The sequence below is a fragment of the Mytilus trossulus genome, unplaced genomic scaffold (assembly GCF_036588685.1).
Source record: "Mytilus trossulus isolate FHL-02 unplaced genomic scaffold, PNRI_Mtr1.1.1.hap1 h1tg000085l___fragment_1__unscaffolded, whole genome shotgun sequence".
Classification (NCBI taxonomy): Eukaryota; Metazoa; Mollusca; class Bivalvia; order Mytilida; family Mytilidae; genus Mytilus; species Mytilus trossulus.
In genome coordinates, this window is record NW_026963295.1 from 2,836,391 (window position 1) to 2,863,845 (window position 27,455).

Here is a 27,455-nt window from a genome sequence, read left to right on the forward strand (position 1 = left end):
GTTCTCATATTAATAATCACTTAGGTACTAATAATATAGTTAATAACTCTGATTATAAGGAACTAATTGTTACATGTACTATCAAATCTTTTTTTTTTATTATTATTAATATTAATTTCTTCTATTCTTCGAAGGCCTGTGGATTTTTCATATACAGGTAATAAGTGTAAAAGTGTTAATTGAGAATTCTGCATGATGTGCTCTAGGAGTAATTTAAGTTATATTTTGTCTTTTAAAAGATTTGTTTATAAAGGTCAGTATTTGCCTTTAAAGATGGTGGGCTTCACCTTAATTAACCTGGGCAATGCGAATTGCGAAATTGTTTTCAGTATGCTATTAATCATATGTAATTTAGTATTGTGTACATGTATTTTGTACTTATGTATGTCGTAAGTATTATTTAGTTTTTATAGGCTACATTGTACAGTTTCTGATGAAGTCAAAAGTAATTATAAATATATACTGTATAGTATATGCCGATACATATAATTAACAGCGCCTGGTTATGTTCGTAGACGGTTTCGGTTTCGGTCCAAAATTAAAGGACCTTCATCAGAGGCAGAATGGTGTATTAATGTTTGCATCCTATTTATATAGGTAATGATGGTAAACGGCGGTAAATGTATTATGTAGTATAAATATCAAGAACAGTATATAACTTTTTTTTATCTGAAACCATAGCCAGCTACTACTTACAAAATGATTAATAGAGAAAGGCAATTTTTTACATATACCAACATGACCAAGTGGAAAGTCCAGAGGCGGATCTAGAAATTTTCATAAGTGGGGGCCCACTGACTGACCTAAGAGGGGGCCTGCTTCAGTCACGCTTCAGTGATTCCCTATACAAGCAACCATTTTTTTTCCAAAAAGGGCGGGCACGGCCCCCCCCCCCTAAATCCGCCTATGGAAACTTGATAAAAAGCATTAGGATTTACTGTTTCATTGCATCTAATAGAAAAAGAGAGCTTAGTTGCAAATAAACCATGATTTTTATAGAAAATCCACAGCCTTTAATAAAGAGATGTTTGTTATAAAATTTGAAACACAGATTACTCATTTGCTTTTCTATGATGTGATAGTGTTTATTTTTTAAATTCGTTCTAACCAACCTATAATTTCCAAAATACCTCGTGTTGATTCACTTAAGTCGAGCGCACCTTAAAAAGTGTACTTGATTTGTTCCATATTTTTATTTGTTTTAACCAATAACTACATTAATAAACTTGTTTTAAGGAAATCAATGCTAGCACTGCATGCAATAATCCTATATCTATCAGTCATCAAGTTAAATATAAGAGTACAAGGATAAGGCTGTTGATTTTCTATAAAATTTTCATATTTTTAGCATTGAATCAACACAAGGGTACATAATCCTTAAGGTTCATCATAACAAATGGACAAATATGGCCGTATTTTCACCTCAAAAACTACTCTGTGTACAGACTTACCTGTGCTGTTTGGAAAGTTTTAATGCCTAGCATCCACTAGATATATAAATGCATTTTGTGTTTAAGAAAGATAAAATTGGTTTTTGATGGGCATTTTTTTCCTTTCTGCAGAGGGTGCAAAAATAAACAAACATCTGAATTACTTTGATACTGTCCACCACGCACTGACTCAGATAAACTCTTTAACTCACCTATAGTTGTGAAGATACATGTTGTCCATGTAAATTAAGGACAATCGAAAACAATACAAACCGGTTTTTGTCGAGCCTGCAACTTTTGTTGCAGAAAGCTCGACATAGGGATAGTGATCCGGCGTAGGCTACGGCGGCGGCGGCGGCGACGTTAGCCAACTTCTTAAAAGCTTTATATCTTAGAAGGTAGAAGACCTGGATGCTCCATACTTTGTATATAGATGCCTCATGTTACGAACTTTCCGTCAGTCACATGTCCAATATCCTTGACCTCACTTTCATGGTTCAGTGACTACTTGGGAAAAAAAGTTAAGATTTTTTTTTTGTAATGTTAAATTCTCTCTTATTATAGGTAATTGGATAACTATATTTGGTAAGTGCGTACCTTGCAAGGTCATTATGACCGTCAGACAGTTTTCACTTGACCTCTACCTCAATTCATGGATCAGTGAACAAGGTTAAGTTTTGTTGGTCAAGTCCATATCTCAGATACTATAAGCAATAGGTCTAGTATATTCGGTGTATAGAAGGACTGTAAGGTGTATATGTCCAACTGGCAGGTGTCATCTGACCTTGACCTCATTTTCATGGTTCAGTTGTTATAGTTACGATTTTGTGTTTTGGTCTGTTTTTCTTATACTATATGCAATAGGTCTTCTATATTTGGTGTATGGAATTATTGTAAGGTGTACATGTCTAGCTGACAGGTGTCATCTGACCTTGACATCATTTTCATGGTTCAGATGTCAAAGTTAAGTTTTTGAGTTTTGGTCTAATTTTCTAATACTTTATGCATTAGGTCAACTATATTTGGTGTATGGAAATATTTTATGATCTGTATGTCTGTTATGCAGGTTTTATTTGACCTTGACCTCATTTTCACGGCTTATTGCTCAGTGTTTTGTTCTTGTGATTTGGTCTGTTTTTCTGAATTTATAAGCAATACGTCAACTATAATTGTTGTATTGAAGAATTGTTAGCTGTACATGTCAGCCTGGCATGGTTCATCTGACCTTGACCTCATTTTCTTGGTTCATTGATCAATGTTTTGTTTTCTTGGTTAATGTTGAGTTTATGTGACATTTGTAATAAAGCTTTATATTTGGTCTATCAACATAATATCTATGATTAGTAAAGAAGGCGAGATATTTCAGCGTGTGCACTCTTGTATCTGAGGGAGCATATCTTAGTTGTACCACAACTTAGTTAATTTTTGCACCTTTTGCATGAAGGAAAAAAAATGCCCATCAAAATCCAAAAGAGATTTTATCTTTCTGAAACACAAAATGCTTTTAACTCTATTATATCTAGTGGATGCCAGGCATTAAAACTTTTCCAACTTCACAGGTAAGTCTGCACTCAGAGTACTTTTTGGCATGTAAATACAGCCATATTTGTCCGTTTCTTATGATGAACCTTAAGTTTTCCCTTGGTATATGTACAAAATGGCCTATCTCTATTATTCATTAAATGTGTAGTTTTGATACAATTGAAGTTTGAAAAGTTCGTACAAAAATAGCTACAAAAGGGATAGACACAACAATTGCTGTCCGTTTGATACGATGAAGCTTAATCAAAATAATTTGCACTATATATATACAATGATGATACATTCACTTTCACTATAATTGTGTGCAATTTCTATCAGATACAACAATCAATCAACAATCTTTTGTAAACAAAAATGCAACGTAATATGATATGTCACTCACCTTGTTATCGGCCATCTTTACCTGTTAAACTATTTATACCTACGCGCTGAATCATTCAGTGGCGTAGCCAGATCACTTTAACGTGTACGCCCAAACCTCAGCGGTGGGTTTTAGGAACGCAATTAGGTCCAGGTCAAAGCAACGGCTGGTAGTGGGTTACAGGGGTCGAATTCCCCGAAAGCCAACAAGTTCAATAGTAACGTGTATTTTTATACCCAACCTAGGGGCATTATGTTTTTGGGTCTGTCCGTCCGTTCGTCTATCCATACGTCTGTCCCGATTCATGTTAAATTTTTAGGTCAAGGTAGTTTTTGCTAAAGTTGAAGTTCAATCAACATGAAACAAAGTAGTACACATGTTTCCTATGATATGATCTTTCTAATTTTGATGACAAATTAGAGTTTTGACCCCAAAAAAAAGGTCCACTGAACGTAGAAAATGATAATAGTCCGTGTGGGACATCCGTGTACTATGGAAACATTCTTGTTTATGTTAAATGTTTCGTTGTGATAATTTTGAATCTAATGGTCAATGGTTATAGAAAAGTCCAAACCAGTAACTTTAAAATACGTGGGGTAAATGAATCAGTCGACGCTTTTATGTGCAAATTTCCGGGGTAAATGAACATGAAATATTCAATTTTTTATAGAGAAGTTCAGGTGCAACATTGAAATTCGTAAAGGGTTCTATGGAACCCTGGTTCTCTCCTGGTAATTTTTCCATTACAGGATTTTAATAAAGATCAACATATCTATACTAGTATATATTTGTGTTTGATCTGCAATATTAACTTCTGCACACATTTCATGTCAATCTATGATGTTACTAAATTTATCATGCATAAAAAAAATCCAAGACCATAACAGTGATGATTGCGTAAAGATAGGTCCATTTGTCAGTATGATACTGAAAAATTAACAAATTACTTTTTTCAAAATTTAGCCCCAGACATAAAATCATTAAAAGCTTCTGCTTAAATTTCATAAAATTCCTGAAGGTTTGACAAAGTAACTGACGTGTAACAAACTTTAACCCCAGACTTAAACTACTTGTTAACAGCAAAAATAAATCCTTTTATCCTTAAAATACGGGAAATTAAACATACAATTCCGTCTTATGCATTAATGCTGTATTTTCACTGGAAAAGAGAAATCATGGTAGTTTTTATAAATTTTCTATATATTGAGATTTTCTTTTCTCTGTCTGTGTATTTGTCTCGCTCGCTTATTATTGGATCTGGAAATTTGTTTACCTCTGAACCGGTATGTTTGGCAAATACCACTTGTAAGATCTTGTAAGCATGATATATGTGTATAACATAAAATTTCATCATTATGCTCTGAATACTCATAACAGTTCCTGCCAAACTTCTGTAAAATTTCACGAAAACGTACTCACATACTGAACTAAATATTGACGCCACCGACGAAATTAAGGATCGCTATGTCACAGGCTCGACAAAAATGCAAACCACATATCGAATCTCAGCAGATAATAAATTGCTTTAAACAAAAGGAAGGAGTAGAATTCACAACAGCTTATGTCTTTGACAGAACAAATATATAATATCATTTGGTTAAAAAGTAAATTTCCGTCACTTTTATTCGCAATTACAAGCCATTGAAGAAAGAATTACAAGACCGATGTGCTTTTAAGCAGTTCTTTTTATTTTATTTTGATTCAATTTTTTTTTTTTAATCAAAATTCAAGTATTCAAGTGTACGCCCGGCCTTTTTTGGAGTACTGTAAACGTACATGTAACTACACGCCTATTTTTGGAGCAGTTTATACCGTAAATATTGTTTGTGTAGTTAAACAACTTGAAGGTAAATTTTTTGTCAACATACATTAAAGTGAATGCAGTATAGTGTGTGTAAATTATTTGGCACGTTTGCAAATACAGTATGTATTAATGTTTGCCTGATTACCTTGTGTCAAGCTAGTATTTGTGTGATCCATGCTTTTTACATATTTTGCTTTGTGACTATTATATGTTCTGAAACATCTCAGCTGGCATGCTTTTTAAGAAATTGAGAACTACATAGATTTTTAGTGCATACTATTTTTTTCATTGCCAAACATAACTAATATATTATTAAGAAATCTCTTTATGAGTGCAAAAAAAAAAACCATTACCCATATTTCAACCAGCTTGACCCAAACGCTGTGCTTAAAACTACTACATTCACTTTACATGTAAGTCCCAATAAATATATTTTGTCTAATTAACTTGGCGTGTTTAGTCTTTAAACTAATTTTAGCTACATAATTAAATTAAAACTACAGATAAAATATTGAATCTACACGTCATTCATTTGACAGCGACAAACTTCAACGTTGTATATTGTTTTGTTGTAAAACTGCAAATAAAAGTACATTTTATTAGTTGGCTATAAAAAATAAAAATGAACAATATAAAAAAAAGGTGTTATTATTGCCAATCAGACAACTATCCACAAAAGAACAAAATGACACAAACATTAACAGCTATAGGTAACCGTACGGCCTTCAACAATGACCAAAGCCCATACCGCATAATTAGCTAAAAAAGGCCCCGATAAGACAATGTAAAACAATTCAAGCGAGAAAACTAACGGCCTTATTTATGTAAAAAAATGAACGAAAAACAAATATGTAACACATCAACAAAAGACAACCACTGAATTACAGGCTCCTGACTTGGGACAGGCACATACATAAATAATGTGGCGGGGTTAAACATGTTAGCGGGATCCTAACCCTCCCTCTAACCTGCGACAGTGGTATAACAGTATAACATAATAAGGAACTATAAAAATCAGTTGAAAAATGCTAAACTCATCAGATGGACAAACATACAATTGGACGTGGCCGGGTAAGACGATTTTTAATTATTCTTAATACATGGTACAAATGTATAAAACCATTTAATATTACGAAAAACGTGTTTCAAGCTCACGAATACTGACTTTGAATTTGTTTTGTGTTCGTATGCCATAACAAAATAATACACAACTGTGAACAAAGGGGAATAAATCAATGATTATTCCTATCATCTGTTCTCGCTCTAAATATCAAATACAAATTAAATGTAATTTAAGTTTCGTTATGTCGTGCTTTAGAGTAAATTAATTAGCATTAGTCATACGCTAAAATAAACTAAATTAGTGCAACCTATCTAAAAAAGCATTCAGAAATATTTATAGAAATGTAATATGATACTTATTATAGCGGTTGCTAGCAAAATAACATATAAAATTTTAAAAAAAAAGGCAAGACAACAATAACATATTAAACACATGATAACTATGGAACGCTATATAGCTGTCTTATGTGTCTTTTTATTGCTTTTCTATTATACGATGGTGCTTTTTTTATTATAAGATGGTGGTTTTCTATTATAAGATGGTGGTTTTCTATTATACGAAGGTGCTTTTCTATAATTATAAGATGGGGGTTTTCTATTATACGAAGGTGCTTTTTCTATTATACGAAGGTGATTTTCTATTATACGAAGGTGCTTTTCTACTATACGATGGTGGTTTTCTATTATACGAAGGTGGTTTTCTATTATAAGGTGCTTTTCTATTACAAGGTGCTTTTCCATCAAAAGAAGAGTGAATTTTACTCTTTGTTCTCGTTCACTAGCTATTCCATTGTCTCTTCTTCTCATTTTTAGCTCACCTGGCCCAAAGGGCCAAGTGAGCTTTTCTCATCACTTTGCGTCCGGCGTCTGTCGTCCGTCGTCGTCGTCCGTCGTCGTCGTCCTGCGTTAACTTTTACAAAAATCTTCTCCTCTGCAACTACTAGGCCAAATTAAACCAAACATGGCCACAATCATCAGTGGGGTATCTAGTTTAAAAATTGTGTCCGGTGACCCGGTCAACCAACCAAGATGGCCGCCATGGCTAAAAATAGAACATAGGGGTAAAATGCAGTTTTTGGCTTATAACTCAAAAACCAAAGCATTTAGAGCAATTCTGACACGAGGTAAAATTGTTTATCAGGTCAATTTCTATCTGCCCTGAAAATTTCAGATGAATCGAACAACCTGTTGTTGGGTTGCTACCCCTAAATTGGTAATTTTAAGGAAATTTTGCTGTTTTTGGTTATTATCTTGAAAAATATTATAGATAGAGATAAACTGTAAACAGCAATAATGTTCAGCAAAATAAGATTTACAAATAAGTCAACATTACCGAAATGGTCAAATGACCCCTTTAGGAGTTATTGCCCTTTATAGTCAATTTTTAACCATTTTTCGTAAATCTTATTTATCTTTTACAAAAATCTTCTCCTCTGAAACTACTGCGCCATATTAAACCAAACTTGGCCACAATCATCATAGGGGTATCTAGTTTAAAAATTGTGTCCGTTGACCTGGTCAACCTACCAAGATGGCTGCCATGGCTAAAAATAGAACATGGGATAAAATGCAGTTTTTGGCTTATAACTCAAAAACAAAAGCATTAAGAGCAAAACTGGCATGGGTTAAATTGTTTATCAGGTCAAGATCTATCTGCCCTGAAAATTTCAGACGAATCGATAGTCAATTTTTAACAATTTCATAAAATTTGTAAATTTTTACTAACACTTTTAACTGAAACTACTGGGCCAATCATTATAGACGGGGATATATGTACGCAGCAAGAATGTTCAGTAAAGTTAGATCTACAAACATATCACCATCACCAAAACACAATTTTGTCACGAATCCATCTGTGTCCTTTTTTGAATATTCACATATACAAATGTACCAAGGTGAGCGACACAGGCTCTTTAGAGCCTCTAGTTATTTTGATCTGTTGCTTGTGAGACAGTGTTGACATCAGCTATTTTAATCTAAATAGATTTGGTCTGCTGGATCATAAGTTATTCTCTGGTAGCCAACGAATGAAATTGTGCATTATGCATTCAGAGCGGTGTTGATCTCAGTGGCCACGGAAGGATTAGCAGATCCTGCTCCGCATGCGTCAGTAAATATCGAACTTGATCGATATTTAACTGTTTTCGACTAAACAGATTTTGTTTACTTAAATCAAGGATTTGTATAGTTAGACTACTATACAAATCCTTGCTTAAGGTAGCACAATACAAAGATTTTATACCTCCAGTTCCCCAGTTTTAAAATGCTGTAACTTAAAGTCTTTTGTTTTAATGCTTGAAATTTTATAATAGTGGTATCTATAGATAGATAACAGATAACTCTTTCAAATTAATGCAATGTTAGTATTATACAACAATCATGTAATCAATCATAATGATAATTGTGTCTACAAAATTTTACAACAAATTTCCACATTCAATTGACATTAGCTTCTTCATGGATCCCCCAAGAGGGTTGATTTTATTATATGTTGTTCCTTGAGTTAATATCTACAAAAGGGTGTCTCAGATTTCAGATAGAATGTATAGATAAAATTTTACACCTAATCATGCATTAGCTACTTGTATGTGGTAAGGATGTTTACACTAATTACAAATTTATGAGAGAATGGAATACCATGGTAGCGATAATTTGAGACACCCTTTTAAAGCTCTTGCTGTGTTGCTAAAGATAACGTTAAAATTTCTTGTGTATGTATAGAGATGAAAGAGTTAATAAAATTCATTCCAGTGAACTGACCAAGATTTTTTGCCATTAATTGCATAATAATTGATTACATAATGATTGCATAACAAAAATATTGCATTCATTTAAAAGATTATTCTTTTACCTATCTATATATACCTCTTTTATTAATTTATATACAGTTTTAAGAAAGTTACAGCATTTTGAAGGTTGGGGATTGGGAGTAAAAAAATCATTGTATTGTGCTACCTTAAATTGGGATTGTTATTTTTATTTTGGAACCCAAGAAAATTTAACTTTATGTATACAAATCACAAAGGGCTGTAACTTTTGAACATACATGTCAAATCAATTATATTATGATTTGACATGTCTTGTGAGCAAGCTGATCTTAAAGTATTAATCCGGTAAATAGACTTAAAGTCATTAGAATAGTGTAAGTTCATTAGTCTGTCCAAGTCAAGAAACCTTTGGTATCTTTCGGCTCTCTTTTGTGTCGTTTGTTTGACGTATGGCCTATATTATTGGTCCTTTTGTTCATATTTATATATATATATACATAAATCAATATGCCTTTAATAAACCAACAAATAAATATTAATGATATGCAGCTTTGATACGTTCTAGCATCTATTAAAACATCAGAATCAGAATACTCTATAATAGTATCAATCTAATTTAAAAACAGTTTTTACCAAGAAACTGTTTTTGAATTATTTGAATTATTTTATCTATTTGAATTTAGAAATGATAAATTCGATATAGGTTAGAACTGTCAGAATTTTTGTTTCAGGTAAAGACTATCAGAATTTGATGTAAGATAGAACAGTCAGAATCCGTTCTAAGTTAGAAATGTCGACATTTGTTTACAGTACATGTTCATGTAGGTAAGAATTGTGAGAAATTTTGTTTTAGTTTAGAACAATCATAATGTTACATGTATGTATGTTAAAACTTTCAAAATCCGTTCTCAGTAAGAACTGTCAGTATTTTGATTTCATGTTAGAACTGTCAGAATCCGTTCTATTCTAGAACTGTCAGAATTTGGTATAGGTTACTAGAACTGTCAGAATTTGGTTTAGATAAGAATTGTCAGAATTTGGTTTAGGTTAGAACTGTCAGAATTTGATTAATGTTAGAATTGTCAGAATTCTTATTATGATATTTAGCTGTCAGAAAACGTTCTAAGTTAGAACTGTCAGAATTTGTGTTTCGTAGTTTACTTAGATCTGTTATTAATCGTTCTAAGTTGGAACTGTCAGAATTTGTTTCAGATTAGGGGGTCTTGAAATCTTTTGACAGCTTCCGAAGTGCTAATTTTTTACCTTTTTCAGCTGGACCTTATCACTACTTTACATTAATATTTTTGACCCAAATTTTTTTACAGTGTCATTTCATCCCCCAACTTGCTATATGAGGCATAAAACATGGAGAAATAAATTTGGAAGGGGTATAACAAAAATTGACAAGTAACACACTGTCCACACTAAGGACTATATTCCAACGAAAATCAAAGGACGATAAAAGAGGGACGAAAGACACCAAAGGGACAGTCAAACTCGTAAATCTAAAACAAACTGACAACGCCATGGCTAAAAATGACAAAGACAAACAGAAAAACAATAGTACACATGACACAACTGTGTCATGTGTACTCAGACCAGATTAGAACTGTCAGAATTTGTTTCAGATTAGAAATGTCAGAATTTGTTTCAGATTAGAACTGTCAGAATTTTTGTTTCAGATTAGAACTGTCAGAATTTTTGTTTCAGATTAGAACTGTCAGAATTTGTTTCAGATTAGAACTGTCAGAATTTTTGTTTCAGATTAGAACTGTCAGAATTTTTGTTTCAGATTAGAACTGTCAGAATTTTTGTTTCAGATTAGAACTGTCAGAATTTGTTTCAGATTAGAACTGTCAGAATTTTTGTTTCAGATTAGAACTGTCAGAATTTGATTTAGGTTAGAACTGTCAGAATTTAAAAATTTGGGAATACACCAAGGACAAAAACAAACAAAAAAAGATTATTAATTAGATTTAGAGCTATCGAATTTATGAAGAAGAAAATTAAATATAGCCTCATTCTAACTCCTCCACCCCACCCACCCCTTTTTCCGATATCTTTATGAATAAATTCAGTTGTCGAAACGGTTGTATTTAAAGTGCTTTGATTAGATTTATATTCCACATATCGGACTTAGTTGTACCCCACTGTTTCGACTTGGAACACGTCACTTCCACCTATATACATATGTATTATGTAATTTTTATATATTACTCTTTACATAATATATTAGATTTTTAAATAGAGTACCACCATTTGTTGTTTAAAGGTTGAAAATAACAAATGCTACATGACATCCCTTCCATTTTTGTGAAAATTAGCACATGGCAAGACTCTTAATTGACAGGAGACAAACAACGATAATATCAACGTAATTGTATTTACAATTTGTACGTCTGGTACAGCTCGATCAACAATATTTCTTCCTTGGAAAATGTTAAGGCGTAGACATTTATAATCAATTTTATATTACTTCTTCATTCGGAATTATCTTTTCAAAAATTCATCAACTCCAATTTAGAACATACAAAAACTGACTTTCCGGACAAATAACAGTGCTTTTGAATCTTTGTTTACCTGAAATGTGGCCACCGATTTGATTCAAAGTTTTTTTGGATTTTCCCACTCCTCGTTTGAAGAAATTGACCTTTCAATAAAACAAATAAGTACTGCTTCAGCAATTTGCGTTGGCAAGTACATGTATGTTGCTGAAAAATAAGTTTATCCTTGGATTTTTTTTCACAAAGAAACGCTATACTGTTGCATATAATGCTGGAATCGTTTCAAACGCATTGTGAAATCATTCAAACTTAATAAAATACTACATTAGGCCAATAGGTCGTTCCGGGTGGGGGGGGGGTCATTAAAATGATATAATTTACTATACACTATAAAACTATACAAAAATATGAAATATCTGTTTTAACTAAAATTGCTACTTTCACTCACATGATCGAATTGTTACAAAATAAAATTCAAGTTTGGTTAACCATAGAACTATAGAACTATTGAAGACATATAAGTCACAATTATCATGTTAACAAAAGAAAAAAATATTCTATTGTTCTGATTCCTGTATTGTTTAATTTTATCTAGTTTTTTGGATTTTACAGGGCTGTTTATAGTATGTAATCGATACATTTGCTGATATCACACCAATAATTGATTTAATGTCTCTTTAACTATCGTTTGGATTACGTGCATCTTGTAACTTATCAGAAAATGCATCCAATAAGTTATGATTTATTGTTATACATTAATCTGAAATGGATATTCTGACAAAAGTTCCTACATGGGGAGGAACTTTTTGGGCTAGTTTGCTAGTTCAGGTTTTGACTAATTTGCAAAAGAAGAACTGTGTGACTAGTTGATAAGTTTCTTTTGACTTTTGTAATCAGTGTCTTGGTTCCCCTTTGAAAAGTTCAAATAAAATATGTTGCGCATTTACTTTGCATCAAATTGAACTTTGTGACTTTTGGGCTAGTTTGTTAGTTCCAGTTTTGACTAATTTGGCATAAAAAAAAATTTCTAACTAGTTTATATGTTCCGTTGGAACTTTGCAACTGGTCACTTTGTTCCGGTGGAATTTTTAAACCAGAGGAAGAACAAGGTAACAACACATGTAGTTAATAAGTTCCGCTGGAACTTTTGCGCCTAGTTTGTTCTTTCCGCCCGGAACTTTCCATCATCGGAACAAAAGAGCGTTTACATTTAGTATGTATTTATATATATATATATATACTGTGACTGTATCTTACATTAATTTGTAGGATCCTTTACTATAGATAATTTAGCTGATCTGTAACAATAACATCTTCATGCCTTATATATCATGTACTGTAGTACGCCGCTAGATTAAAACTGACGTGGAAAGGTAACATATGGCCACCGAAAGCTCTTTTTATGAGAGCCCAGGTGGTCGTGTGGTCTAGCGGGACGGCTGCAGTGCAGGCGATTTGGTGTCACGATATCACAGAAGCATGGGTTCGAATCCCGGCGAGGGAAGAACCAAAAATTTGCGAAAGCAAATTTACAGATCTAACATTGTTGGGTTGATGTTTAGACGAGTTGTATATATATATATATATATATATATATATATATTTAATGTATGTGCAAAAGGGGGTTAAATTCCAACCCCTTTGCTATTACTTGGGTGATCTGAGTTTCTCTGTTCTGCATTCTTTTATACTTTTGTTCTGTAACAATTTGGCAACTCGATAAACCTTAAAAAATGAATATGCGCAATAAGACTTTATAAATTTAAGTTAAAAAAAAAATAATTCCAGTGTCTATACGATGAAAATAACTCAATATACTGTATAAAAATAAAGTCTTACAATACATATTTAGTTGAATTGTTAAGGAATATTTAAGACTTACGATAAATTTTACACTTAAGAATTTTTGTAAAAAGGCCTACTGTCTGGACGACTGGTAGTATTTCATTTTCCCAGCATTAGGTTGGCCTTTTGTGTAGGTGAAGGAAGTCAACTTCGGAGCGCTGTGATTGGGTGTAAGGGTACAATATACAATATATTTGTTTATTTATCTATGAATTATTGCAGTGTGTAAATTTACATATAATTTTAAAACCTATTGAAATATTTTCAAGAGAATAATTCGAAAAGGCTTCCCAAATTTCATAAATTTGTTGCAAAACGACGATGGGCATGGATAGCATAAACAAACTCCGTTGGAAATTAGTCATGATACTGTTTGGGTTCAATTTTTAGAATACAGTAATAAAGTACTAACACTACACATAACTGTTTTATCTAGGTTTTTATTATAAAAACTGGTAAATTTAGAAAATGTTAGTATTATCGCCTATGGCAGAATAAATAGTACCGTTTTCCCTTAAAGCTATTAATAACAGTTATACTAAAAGCAGTTAACCATTTATCCGGACTCATACAGTATATACACTATGTAATAGAATAGTGCATAATAAATATTGTATGGCATTATGAACTATATGTCCAAAAACGTAAAGCGTGGTGAAGGCTCTTATATAACCACATGTCATACTGTTACGAACTTAAGGGTAATACATATTAAAAATGTTGTTCTACAATTATACCTTCTCGGAATTTACTAATTTGATCTTCTTATCGTAGAAAATATCATTAACTGTATCCCTGGTTCCTCTATGATGTTAAGTGCTTTCCTAATATAAATATTGGGTAGCGTAAACTTATAAAAGATATCATTTGACTAAGACAATTAATATTTAGAACAGATCAGAAAGGTACGAAATTGAATAGTCTAAACGCAAGCTGCAGAGTTAAACGGAAAATTAGTGAAGTATTTGAAACCTGTTGAATGTAGAATATCTAGATTCTTCATAACCTGTATGCAGATACCTTATGTTAAGAAGTTTCAATAATTCATAAGACCATTGTTCATGGTTTTTCAGAAAGTAAATTCTCAAAAATACTGAACTCCGTGGAAAATTCAAAATTGAAAGTTTCCTAATCGAATCATTTTGCAAATGACAAAATCAAGTGATAAAACACATCAAACGAATGGACAACAATCATTATTGGTCTATTCCTGACTTGGTACAGGTATTTCTAAATGTAGATAATAATGGATTGAACCTAGGTTTATAGCGCTAAACCTCTCACTTGTATGACAGTCGCTTAAAATTCAATCATATTCCGTGAGCATAACAGACCTAATAAGAAAAAAATGTCAAAATAGTGGTACAGCAGTAATTGCCGTGTCACAATCTCAATCAGAACCAAACAAAATCAAATATCAAAAAACATCACCGAAAAGCGTATAACAAATTCAACAAACACGTTCTTTGCTTACTCAAAAGATATTTGGTATTTGGAATAATTGTATGGTGTACATGTCTGTTTGGCAGGCATCAATTGATCTTAACCTTTAAAAAATGCCTATTCTGATTCAGGAATATGACATTTTTTATCCTTTTGTTTGATTTGATTGAGCTTTTGATTTAACCATTTGATTAGGAGCTTTCGTTTTTAAATTTTTTGCGTAGTTCAATATTTTTCAAGATTGATTGTTCAATATTCATTGTATTTGTGTTTACGTCTGTTTTCAATGACCATAAGCAATATGTCAACTATATTTGGTAACTGTGTATATGTATGTCTGACATGATTGATTTGGCCTTGACCTCATTTTATATCTTTATAATAATGTAAGATTATGTAATATATTTAGTAGCACCTTGAAGACTTTTGAAATAACTCAACGGTCATGGTTGCGGACACCATACTTTTATAAGCATTGTACTGCCGGTCGGAAGATAACAGATGACCAATTTACTATAACGCAGTTGCAATAACTATTTGGGTTGGCAAGTGATTAATAAAAAAAACTTTCGTCAACTCGTACCAATTTTACAAACAGATATCAAGGACAAAAAATGTGATTTCAGAATTACCAAAACCAAGTGTTACTATTACTTCATTGAAGCTGATGGCTCTCCAATCAACTTGTATACAAATATATCGTCAAAAGAAGAAGTAAGAAAAGAAGAAGTAGGTCAAATGATTACTGACATGTATGGAAACATAACATACAAGAGAGTGTAAGAAACAAACATTTAGTAACAAAAATATAACTACAAATGATTTTTTTTTTTATGTATAAATTTTGACATTTAAAATATCATAATTCCAACTTCAACTAAAAATGTCTGTCGATCATAATTGACGAAATAAATTGTGTATTGATCTTTAACTTGCAATTTCATAAAAACACAACGTTACTCATAGTATTTTAGTGATTGGAGTATACAACAAATCATACGCTCAATTTGCGTATTTTTATCATTGAAATCCACTTTCAATTGTTAAAAACCAATAGACAACTCAGATTTGTACATTGTCAACACTGTAAAATAAAGACTACATACTGAGATATTTTTAATGGACATTTTTCTGAACCAGAAACATGTATACAATACTAAAGCAGAGGAAATCAAACTTCTAGTATCCTTGTTTGCATTATAAATACTCCCATTTGTTATTCCAGGCCTTTAAATATGAGATATGGGCTTTACGCATAGATGAACACTGCACATTGGCTTACAGCTGTTAATTCTTGTTACATGTGTTCACCTGAAGAGTAGTCGCCTTGACACTCATACCACAACCACGTCAGTTTTTTTTTTATTATTTGAAAAACCAAATCATACATCTAAGAATAAATTCTCAATGATTTAACATGCACCAGCTAATGAGTTTACACACAAAAACGATGTTGGTTGGGGCTTTGTATGCAGGGGCAACATCATACTTGTCATAGAGGTAGGACAAGTGTTTTTCAGCATTTGGGTCTTAGAAGATTGACATAGCATGTGTATTACTAGACCCATTCAGTTTCTAAATTCATTCGTATATTGGCATTGTAAAAAATTAATTATAACATGTACAATATTTTTGTAAATGTTATAACCCGTACAAAATTGCAACTTATACACGTTATATATATTGAGATTGCGTTTGAGGTTAAGTAAGTCGTATGTACGCTCGTTACATTTTTAAATTCAAGTTGTGGCAGGTAAGTCTTATACTCTAATAAATAAGTTCGAAATATTGCACAATACATACATTGTAGTTTCATGCAAAACTGGTTAAAAATGTAAAATTGTTCAATTATAATATGATTGTAAAAATTGTACATTAAACATTGGTATAGCATAAGGATAAAAGATACCTGCATTTATCTTTCTAATTTGATCTTCATCTAGATGCGGTTCCGGTCAAAGGGGAGTAAGAACCTAGTACTGAAAAATATCATCAAGTACAGTGAAACATGTTGTATGGCTTTGGACGATGTTCGGTTTTATCAGGTTCACAACGCATACAACTTGATATTACGGTGCTTAAGAACATGTGTGATTTATACAGGTTTTCGGTTTAAGCAGGATTCGATAAAGCCAGTTTTCACTGGAGTATGATTCTACTAGATCTAAATGCGATGGATGAAAACGGGCGGATGTTTATCTGGTATTGTATATAGCCTTTATCTCATTAGCAATCATACCATATATTATTTTTTATATTTACTGTAGAGTTTGTTACTTGTGCTGTGTGGATTCATTGAATGTTTCCCTGTTCCTGTAGTGTATGCCCTTATATTTTTTATAGTGAGGGTGTTTTTTCTTGTGATAGATTTGTCTACTGATGTCTCATTGGCAATCATATCATCTTCTTTTTATATTTGGTGTATTTACCATGCAGACAGAGTAAGATAAATAATTTTAAGTCAGTTACTTTTATTTACGACAAATACTACTTACATAAGGATAATGAAGTAAAACATATATATCTTTATAAGTTAGCTACCTTAATTTACGACACATATTTCTAACATAATAATAATGAAGGAATACAGATATCTGTTCTTTCTATATATATTTATACGTTACATAAAATCACAAACATATTCAATACATTACGTATTCAAGAATGTGCAAGGTCTTCATGAAATTTAAAACGTGAACCTTATCTAAACCAATTCTTTACACATCTCATTGACAATAAACTATCTGTTTTGCTGATTTCCTGAATGATTTCATACTGAAGTTGTACATCAGGAATAATGATGAATATAAAGAGTTTATTGATTGTTGTAAACATATATCAAGCGTTTTAAAAAAGTTAAATCGTTGCATTTCCTTCATGTTTAAGCGTGGTCTGTTAATACTCAAGAAGTAGATATCAAGACATACAACAGGCAATACTAGTACTGTGTATATTATAGTCATAATAGAAACAGAACGTAAGAAATGTATATTCTTAGTGATATCAGCGGTGTCCGGACTATTTTCTCTTCTCCAACGAATCATTAGTCGCATTTTCACGACCAAACATACGTCAAGGACTACCATTGTACAATACATAATTAAATGCATCACTGGTCTCGCAACAATCGACAGCAGTTCTCTAGAAATCGGTAAGTCTATCCAATCCTGAACAACACATGTTTGTACATGTTCGCTGTGATCTGTGAACGAATGGAAATATATGAAATTTATCTTAAAAGAAAGTAAATTAATTGTCATTGTACCAACGAGCACTAAGAACAATAATATTATGCAAGGCATCCATACTCGCTTTTGGAGCAATTTCTTCGCAACTAATGGAAATGATACAAGGATGAACCGTTTAAATGCCATAAGGGTTAATAAAATTGTCTTTAACGAAAACACAAAATCGTGAGCGACATGATAACATACCAGCATAACACAAGACACATGGTCCAAATATTCAATATCATCATCTACAAAGAACAATTTGATTAAAGTTGGTACGGAACAGACCGACACAATTAAATCTAGAACACATAAAGCGTACGTAAGTGTATCTCCAGTACGAACAGAGCGTTCAATTTTACATCGGATTGCGAGGAATACACTAATCGACATTACAGCTAAAATAGCACACGGAAATGTGACATATTTATAAATCACAAAAAAATCCTTTATTATAAAATAAACAAGACGCAAGGAGTTCTCCCCTGCTTCTGTCATTTTGTTCTCCTCTCAAAAATGAAGTGTTACGATTATTTATATGTAACGGGTTCCATATAAACTATTGTTCAGTTAAATCGGTTTTTAGATCAAAAGCTGTAGGTGCGTTTAAATCATGCTTAGGGCTCACGATTTGTTAAAAACATGCTGCTATCAGCAATTACAAAAGTGCGTGTCATGTTGATGTGCGTTACTAATTAATAATTTGATCGTAAAACGACAATAATCAGAAAACATGCAAGTAATAGAAATGCATATGTACATGATGTTGACATATAGATGATAATAGACAAATTGATCGCAAATATTCTGTCATGAAGGAATATCAGTAATATTGTTTCTCTAGTTACTTTGTTATAATCTTTGTAAACAATATCAAATTATGAGGTTGCTGAAAAAAAAACGCTTATGAACCAATTTAGTCTTCGATGAATCTTGAAGTCATCCCTTCAGACGTAGTATAGCTGTTCCGGACCATATGAGTATTTGGACCATACGCGTATGGTCATGACCATATGCGTATACCCATATGGTCCGACCATACGCGTATGGTCCGACCGTACGCGTATGGTCCGACCGTACGCGTATGGTCGGACCATATGAGTATAATACTCGTTTGGTTATTAACGGGCCGGACCATATTAGTATTTGGACCATATAGGTATATATATCTTTTTCAAATTACATTATAAACGTTTCAATAATACAAAAACTTTATCTAAAAAACAGTGATGGTTTAAAACATGACAATTTTTGTAATTTTATAATAAAAAAAAAATACGTAAAATTTAATATTGATGCCATAGCTAGTTTTCATCGCTAGTTACATTCCTGCATTTAGGTTCGGATGACATTCACTTCCACACGGTATCATAGCTTTTTTGCATTTGCAAGAAATTTGTGCACGATCTTTTTCATTTACACATTTTGTTTGCGAGTGAAAAACAAGCCTTTTTTGCAGCTGCGTTCAGTGATACCGAGGTTTTTGGCAATTCTGATGTCTACGGTGTTTTTAAGAAGCTCTAGATCTCAAATATCGTAAAATGACTGCAATACACCATCTTCACAACACAACTTAAATAAATTAATAGTATGCTACTTTCTAGTGACTTCTTATGTAACAGTTCATTAAGAAATTTTTGGAATTTAATTTTTAAGTCGACATATTGCCATTACTCGTAATAACAAATCGGTAATGACCATCGGTATAAAATGTGTTTACTTTAAATTTGACAATTAAGTAAAATTAAGTAACTATGTGAAACTTTTTATTATTATTTAGCTTTATCTTTTTATTATAATATAATGATAAAATTACCTTTATGATAGCGTATTTTGAATGAACTGTCATACCATATGAAGAGTTTAGAAGTATGAAAAGTAAACTGTAACAGAGTGTTAATTACCCCGACCATACGCGTATGGTCGGACCATATGAGTATATACCCATATGGTCATGACCATACGCGTATGGTCCAAATACTCATATGGTCCGGAACATAGCCACTATCAGCAGTAGTTTCACCGATCTAACAAATATGTTTTAGAATAGCTGCAATAATGCTGACTTAGGCCGTGTTCACATTGACTTTTTTTATTTGGGGACTGCTCTCCATGCAGTTTAACATATCAACTGTCACAAAATTTAGAGTTGTGCCAGTTCACATCGCAAATAATTATTTGTATTTCGCATATCTTTGTTATCCTAGCGCCGTGTTTTGAAATTTTAAAATTGTACTAGCGTCTATGATGTTCGCTTAAATAGTATAAACTTTCAAGATTTTTACAATGTCTTAATTTGAATATATTAACATGGTTCATTTGACATTGTGCTATTAATGATGAAAGATATCTTTTATCCGAAATATCTGATATTTGTTCATTTCATAACTTTAATGGTGATGTTGTACCATTTTTGACTTGTGATATGATATCATATATATCTCAATCGTGCAGCACTAAATTGGGATTTCTTATTGTTGAAAGCTATACGATGGTTGCATATAATTGTGCCCATCCACTTTCCCTGTTATACTCATAGACTTTTATAAAATATCATCTTCAGAAGCAGTGAAGACGTCAAGCGAAACCTAAACTGACAAAAGAAAAAACAAAGTTCAACATAAAAAAACTACCGAAACATTATTTAGGATTAAAATAGAAAATGATAACGAGTCTCCATAGTCTGCTGCTGTCGGTATACTTATCCATTTGTCGGATTGTGTTGTACATATTATTCGTATATAAATATGAGTGATCATAGATATGTGTGAAAATATCAAATTACAAAGATACAAGAGCATACTGATTACATTTGCGTATTTTAAAAAAAATGGCGATTTTAAAATCTTGTCTTTTCATCCATCCATATTTGAACGATATTTGCTTTATGATCGACATGATCCATCACGACAAATCTATTTGTGATAAAAGCAACACGTTTACCCCTACCTTAAATAAAAATTGTAACCTACAGTTAATGTAATACGATACATACTCTTAAATATTTCTTTTCCATGTTTATTGTGGTAAAAGCCACGAATGGTTTGATTTATTGGAATTAGAAATATTATTATGGTTTAGAAGAACAGTTATTACTTTGTGATGAATGTCAGATGCGTGTGTTGCTAAATATATATATACTATAATTACCCATTGAATGTAGAAAACCTTGAACATGAGTTAACATACATATCTAATTTTGGTCAATTTATTTTGTTTAAATTTGGAAATAAATTGTATGTTAAGACAATAAATCGATTTTTCTGCAATATATACATTTGTATCTGTATACATACATCTTCAATCATATTTGAAAATTTCTTTGCATGTTATCTAGGCTAAGTGGACAGTTCACTTAAATAGACGATACACATAATTTATGTCAACCCCAAAAGAGTTTATTTTCCTATTACAGAATGTGGTATACCCATACTTTTTGTTAGAATGATATCCATAATCATATTAATAAGAATGTAGTTATATCATGAATTTGAAACTTGTTTTAACACCGTTTCAAGTTTATCATCAAACAGTGGCTTGTTGCATATGACATTTTTGTTTTTAAAGTAATTCGTAAATGTAGTTATTCACCTTTTTGTTCCGAAAATGTCTACTCCATTAGGAATATTACAGCTGTTCTATCACTCTTTCCATTGTTTGATAACGTTTGATTTGTCTTTTTTAAATGGAATTTCATTTTTGAATTTACCTTCGATTTCAGTTATTGTGTTAAATATTATTATTGTTTCCAAGTACGAAATTAATCAGAAATGAAATCAACTAATTCGCATATGATAGTATTGCATTCAAAGCAAATTACAAACAGTAATTACAAAAATTAGAAACGCTATTATATCAAATTGATTCATTAATACGATTGTCAGGACATACAAGATAAAAAATTATTACAGTAATTTAATGTGTGTGTTCCTAACATCTCGTTCAGAACACATTAGAAGGATGACGTAGAATTTACAAACCTGATTAAAGGGAAGTTATCCTTATTTATTTTGTACAAACAACACGGATACCATTGTTGTATTGTACGGAATGCGCCTTTGTCTTAATTACCACCAACAGAACGAACTAAATGTTATACATAAACGCACACAGTCGCCTGTGTGTTGAACGAGTACGAATCAACTGATCAATCGTTGCCAATATAATGATATATATAATCATATAGTGAGATATTTAGTATTTTGATTTTTGTTTTTGATGTTGTTGGTTGAATTTAATAAACAAATGCTGTGGTATGATTCTTAATGAGACGACTCTCCACAAGAGATTAAATGATATAAAAAATAACAATTGTTGGTGATCGTATGTACAGTCTTCAACAATGATAAAACACCGTACATTTTAGTCGACTATCAAAGACACCAAAATATTTGCATGATGTTGGTTAATTTTCGTTTCATACCATTTAAATAAAATTATCATAGATACATGTACCAGGACTGAAATTTTATAGTTACGTCAGAAGCGCGTTTTGTCTACCAAAGACTCATCAGTGACGCTCGGATCAAAATAATTTTAAAAGGCCAAATAAGGTAAGAATTATCTAAAGAACATACTATAATAGCATGACTAAGGAAATATGATAGGTTATAATACATGTATCATTTACACGGAATACCGGAATTCATATCGACAATTTTAAATGTGTCTTTAATGATACCTGAAGCCATCACATTTGATAGTCATATCTAAAAACAAACCAAAACCACTTTGAAGACCTGATAAATACAAAACCATACCAAATCAAATGTGAAAAAAAAACACACCAGCAAAAAAAACCTAGAGCTGTTCATGCGGGGATACACTAAACACAGATCTTGCCGGGATAAATACACTATCAATCCAAATGTTTTATTTGAACATTCTACAAATATCACATACATATTGCAACTTTCAATTACTTTTCTTTTTTCTTTATCAGACAGTTGTCACACCCTTTAAGAAGGCACACTGCGATTCCCTTAGTGCTTCGCCATCTTGTGGGCAGTTGCTATCGATAATTAGATATTTACGGTCCTGCTTGTCATACGATTTCCAGTCATTACAACACTTATCGCCTTTGAAATTAGGATTCCTACAAAACAAAACTGTTTTTAAAAATATTTTCATCAATACAACGTTTTGATTCCAGAATAAGTTTAAAAAAAAATACCTGACATGGTTAATTTTACTTCAATTAAACTAAGAGTGATCTGCTTTTTCTCATGCCATAGGCAATCTAAAAGATAAAATTTGCTCTTGTGACTGGTAATTTGAAATGACACGTATACTAGTAAACGATTTATTAATACATTAATTATGTTGTTTTAGGAGTTGTTGTAGCAGTTGGTTCCTGAATTTCCTGAAAATACATCAAATACAAAAAATGTACCTAGATTCTGTGTACATATTAAATTGTTTTCGGACTCAGCTGCCGAGTTCAAGACATTTTTCATCGTTTGTCATTTTCTTTTACGATTTTGGTTCTTTCAAAAGTTAGCACCGTTTAGGTGTAAGAAAAGGACTTTTTCAACTGACTGGAAGGACGTGAAACCGTCAATCAACTAATGTTAGGTATACCGTTAACATATTGTAAAATGAGATATATTTACCCAGTTTTGGCAAACTTAGTCCAGTAATTTATCATTCTTTCACTGACGACCTTGTCCGTTTCTGTATACTTGACGTTGTCTATGAGCGGTTCGCCGAAGACGTAACTAATTTCAGACGTATGGAAAGCACCAAACCAAGGCGGTGTCGGACTTTTTGTCGATCTGTGCTCAAAAAGATACATATACACCGGCTTTCTTCTATACGTATTGGTAAATGTCTCAGCCATATTTAAAACTGGACATCGGAAGCTGAGATCTGAACCTGAAATTAAATGTATTTTAAGAAGTTAGAAACCAATTGAATCTTACACTGCGAATTTTTGAATAACGACTCAAATGATAGAACGCGGGAACCAATGACATGATAAACAGCAATACAAAAAAAAAAACATGGCAAATATAACCAACAAGGATGCCAATCAGTATTTTACAATTATGTACGTCAGATGTGCATTTTGTCTTTAAAAGACTCATCAGTGACCCAAGAATAAAAATGAAAGAAAAGCAAAATGAGATACGAATTTAAATAGAATTGATCAAAGTCTCCGTGTTGGAGGCCAACATTTGACTTATTATTGTTTTGTTTTTTTACAAATTGAATTAAAAAGAGAGTTGTCTCATTGGCACTCATACCTCATCCTTTTTATAATTATTGTAGTCCCAAATTTGGAAAAGTTTTTCGGGTAGAAAATCTTTGGTTTTGCGAAAACTATTTACAAATTTATAAATAACAATTCTTTGAACACAGTACTACATGTAGGTTCGTGATACTCTACGGAGGAAACAATTAAAATTTGATTTTTGTTAAGTAAACTATTTAACATTGGTGCGTCAACGTTCCATTTGCAAAATTCATCCCACCCCCTCTTGGTATTTTTTTAAAATTGTACATGCTATCATGAGACAAGCACTTCTTATCTTAATCAAAACAGCTTGAAATTAATGTGGTTGTACCTGTTTGCAAATACATAAAAATAACTCACCTATGTCATTAAGAACATCAATGTATGACGGTGGTTCTCCAGGCATATAAGGCGCAAGATAATATTCAGCAATGGCATTCAAGGTATTATTATTTGCGTCTAGGGAAAGGGGAATTAAATCAAGAAACTCTTGTTTGGTGATGATTCCATCTAATACGTTTATAGGTATCTGTAACACAGCAACAAAATATGTGATGAAGAACGACAATTCATTCTTAAGAACCCCGACCAAAAGTGGAATAGGACGTATACTAAATGGGTCTCTCAAAAAATCACCTGGTGGCTTAGAAACATATGAAAGAGCATCTACAGTTGGTAAATGTGCTCTAAAAAACACCGGGGGTTTGGGGTTTGGCGGTAATTGTAATGCTGATAACGTCGATGCATTTAGAGACCGTAAACACTGCAAAGTGCCCTCTACTGTTGACTCTTTACATCCAACTTGTGTGGCAAATGCTTTACCGGTTTCTAAAGCAACTTCAGTTGAATGATAAGTGAAACTAGAATCAGCTGCAGCACTCATAATGATTGCTTTCTGAAAGTATCTTTGTGTGACTCTAGAAAACATGTGGTAGTTTATGCTTGCCGCACCAGCACTTTGTCCAAATAATGTTATTTTGTTCCTGTTTCCTCCAAATCTGTTTATATTATCATATATCCATTTTATTGCAAGCCCTTGGTCCATTAATCCCATATTACCTGGTGCCGCATTGTCGTTCAAATATAGAAAACCCAACGGTCCAGTTCTGTAACTTACTGTTAAAACAATCACATCTGCGGATGCAGCGAGAACCTTCCCATCAAATCGTTGGATATCACCGACAATAAAGCCCCCAAAATATATCCAAATCATAGCATGTTTATTTTGGCATCCTCCATGGGGCACCCATGCATTCAAATACAAGCAATCCTCGCTTTGGGTTTCAATAGGAACAGCCGTGCCGAATGCTGCAGGTTGTGAACATGCTTTTTGAAAAGCTTTCGTTTGTTTTATGTTTTGCCATTTATTTACTGGTAACGGCTCCCGAAATCGTAATTCTCCAATTGGTGGTTCAGCAAAAGGTATGCCTAAGAATGTTTTAACTTCTTTGTTTAAAACAGATTGTGAAAATCCTTCAATTGTTCCTGTTGTCGTTCGTATTATTGTCTTGATTGCAATACAATCAGATATAAGAAATGTCAACATGAAACACTGAAGAAACATCTTGTACAATAATAAAATTATGTTTTGTCGACGAACGAGCTTGCAACTAAAACGTTGTTTCATAACATACTTTATACAATACCAACGACATCTGTTATTGAATGTGATGACCTTTAATACATAGTACATGTACATGATGTAGGGCAATACCTTTAATGAGCCTCCTGAAGGGTTTTTTGATCACGTGATTACTTGGCCGTTTTTATAGTGATTATTTGGTTACCAGACCAAATATGTCATGATTATTTGATAATCTAGGGCTGTATTTTGGATAATTTGATTTTCTTGTTAAAAAGGGATTACTGATAATGTGATTGTATTGACAAATACAAGGATATTATGTAATTTTTTGGACAACCCAATGAGGGGCCTCTTTCATACAAACATGTAGGATATGATCGACAGAAAAGAAAACACTAAGATTGATGTTTATTATATTGTGTTTTAATAAAAATATTTAAAAGTAGATGGAAAACCTATTCGGTACATATAACCAGAGGCCGTGTCAACGAAACTGTTCTGGGACTAAGACGTGTCTTGGGATGGTCTTAAGACAAGTCCTAGTCCTAAATCAGGTTAACAAAGGTCATTCCTAAAATAAAATATGTCCTACTTTTGGCCCTAAAGTTACGTGTCGAGGATGGTCTTAGAATTGTCCTAAACATTTCGATGTCCTAATATAAAAACAACTTATATAGCATAAAGTCCATTATAAAGATAGTAATACGATATCAAACTATTATACTATTATTAGAAGTTAACTAACTAAATAAAATAATTTCAAAATAGGTTCCGTTTAATGCAAATGAGACAAAAAGCGCGATCCAATCTCCTTTCTAACTATAATTCGCCAAATCCGAAGTTTCCTTATTAAAGGCGCTACATGACGTCCAACTACCAATTTTGAAAATCAGGCCTTCAGAGGTTAGAGCAATTTCGACCTTTATCTCTGTAAAATATGATTTTATGATATCATTTTTTTTTTTTTTAATATGATGTTCGGGAACCATAATAGAACTGGGCACACAAAAAGCATCATAAGTTCATCGTTAAGGATGCAACTATCTAATTTCAAGGGGAGCCTGGATTTTTTTCGCGCACATTTTTATTTAGTTTTTCGAAACTATCAATTAAATTATTTTTGTTCTTTATCTTACACTATGGTATGGGAAAAATCTGGATTCAGAATATTTTTTTGTTAGCCATCTATTTGACTAGATTTTGTTTTATCATATTGGGAATCAGAATATTTTTGATTAACAAAAACCCTGTCCTTGAAGTTAAGTGGTCGTTTCATCAACGAGAAGCTCTACTAAACGTGTCATTTGATTCTGCTAGGTAAACGTTAACTTATTTGGCAAGTATTTGTAGATAACGGAGTATACAATCTTACAGATGACTCATTACGCTGAATATTTTTTGTTTGTTTTGCAAATAAAGAAAATTAAATTGATAAATAAACTAAGTATCAATCGAACAAATTATTTTGTACAAAAGAGTCCCAGTTTATTTTAATTTTTTATCGAAGGACGAGTTAACAATTCAAACATGACATATTTGAAACAATGTCAACGACATATGTTTTTAAAGGCAGTGACCTTTAATATATGCATGTAGCATATGACCTTCAATAAGCCTTCTCATAGGGTTTTTAATAACGTGATTAC

At 32.3% G+C, this 27,455-nt stretch overlaps 1 protein-coding gene across 1 annotated transcript; it reads right to left on the reverse strand.

The window, feature by feature from the left end:
* Nucleotides 1-22,860: 22,860 nt before the first annotated feature.
* LOC134699781 (acetylcholinesterase-like) lies at nt 22,861-25,890 on the reverse strand. Its single transcript, XM_063561196.1, has 3 exons — nt 24,585-25,890; nt 23,602-23,863; nt 22,861-23,084 (listed from the first exon to the last, which is right to left on the reverse strand). Exons 1-3 carry the CDS (start codon nt 25,849-25,851, stop codon nt 22,928-22,930), a joined length of 1,686 nt encoding a protein of 561 aa, XP_063417266.1. The 5' UTR covers nt 25,852-25,890; the 3' UTR covers nt 22,861-22,927.
* Nucleotides 25,891-27,455: the final 1,565 nt, after the last annotated feature.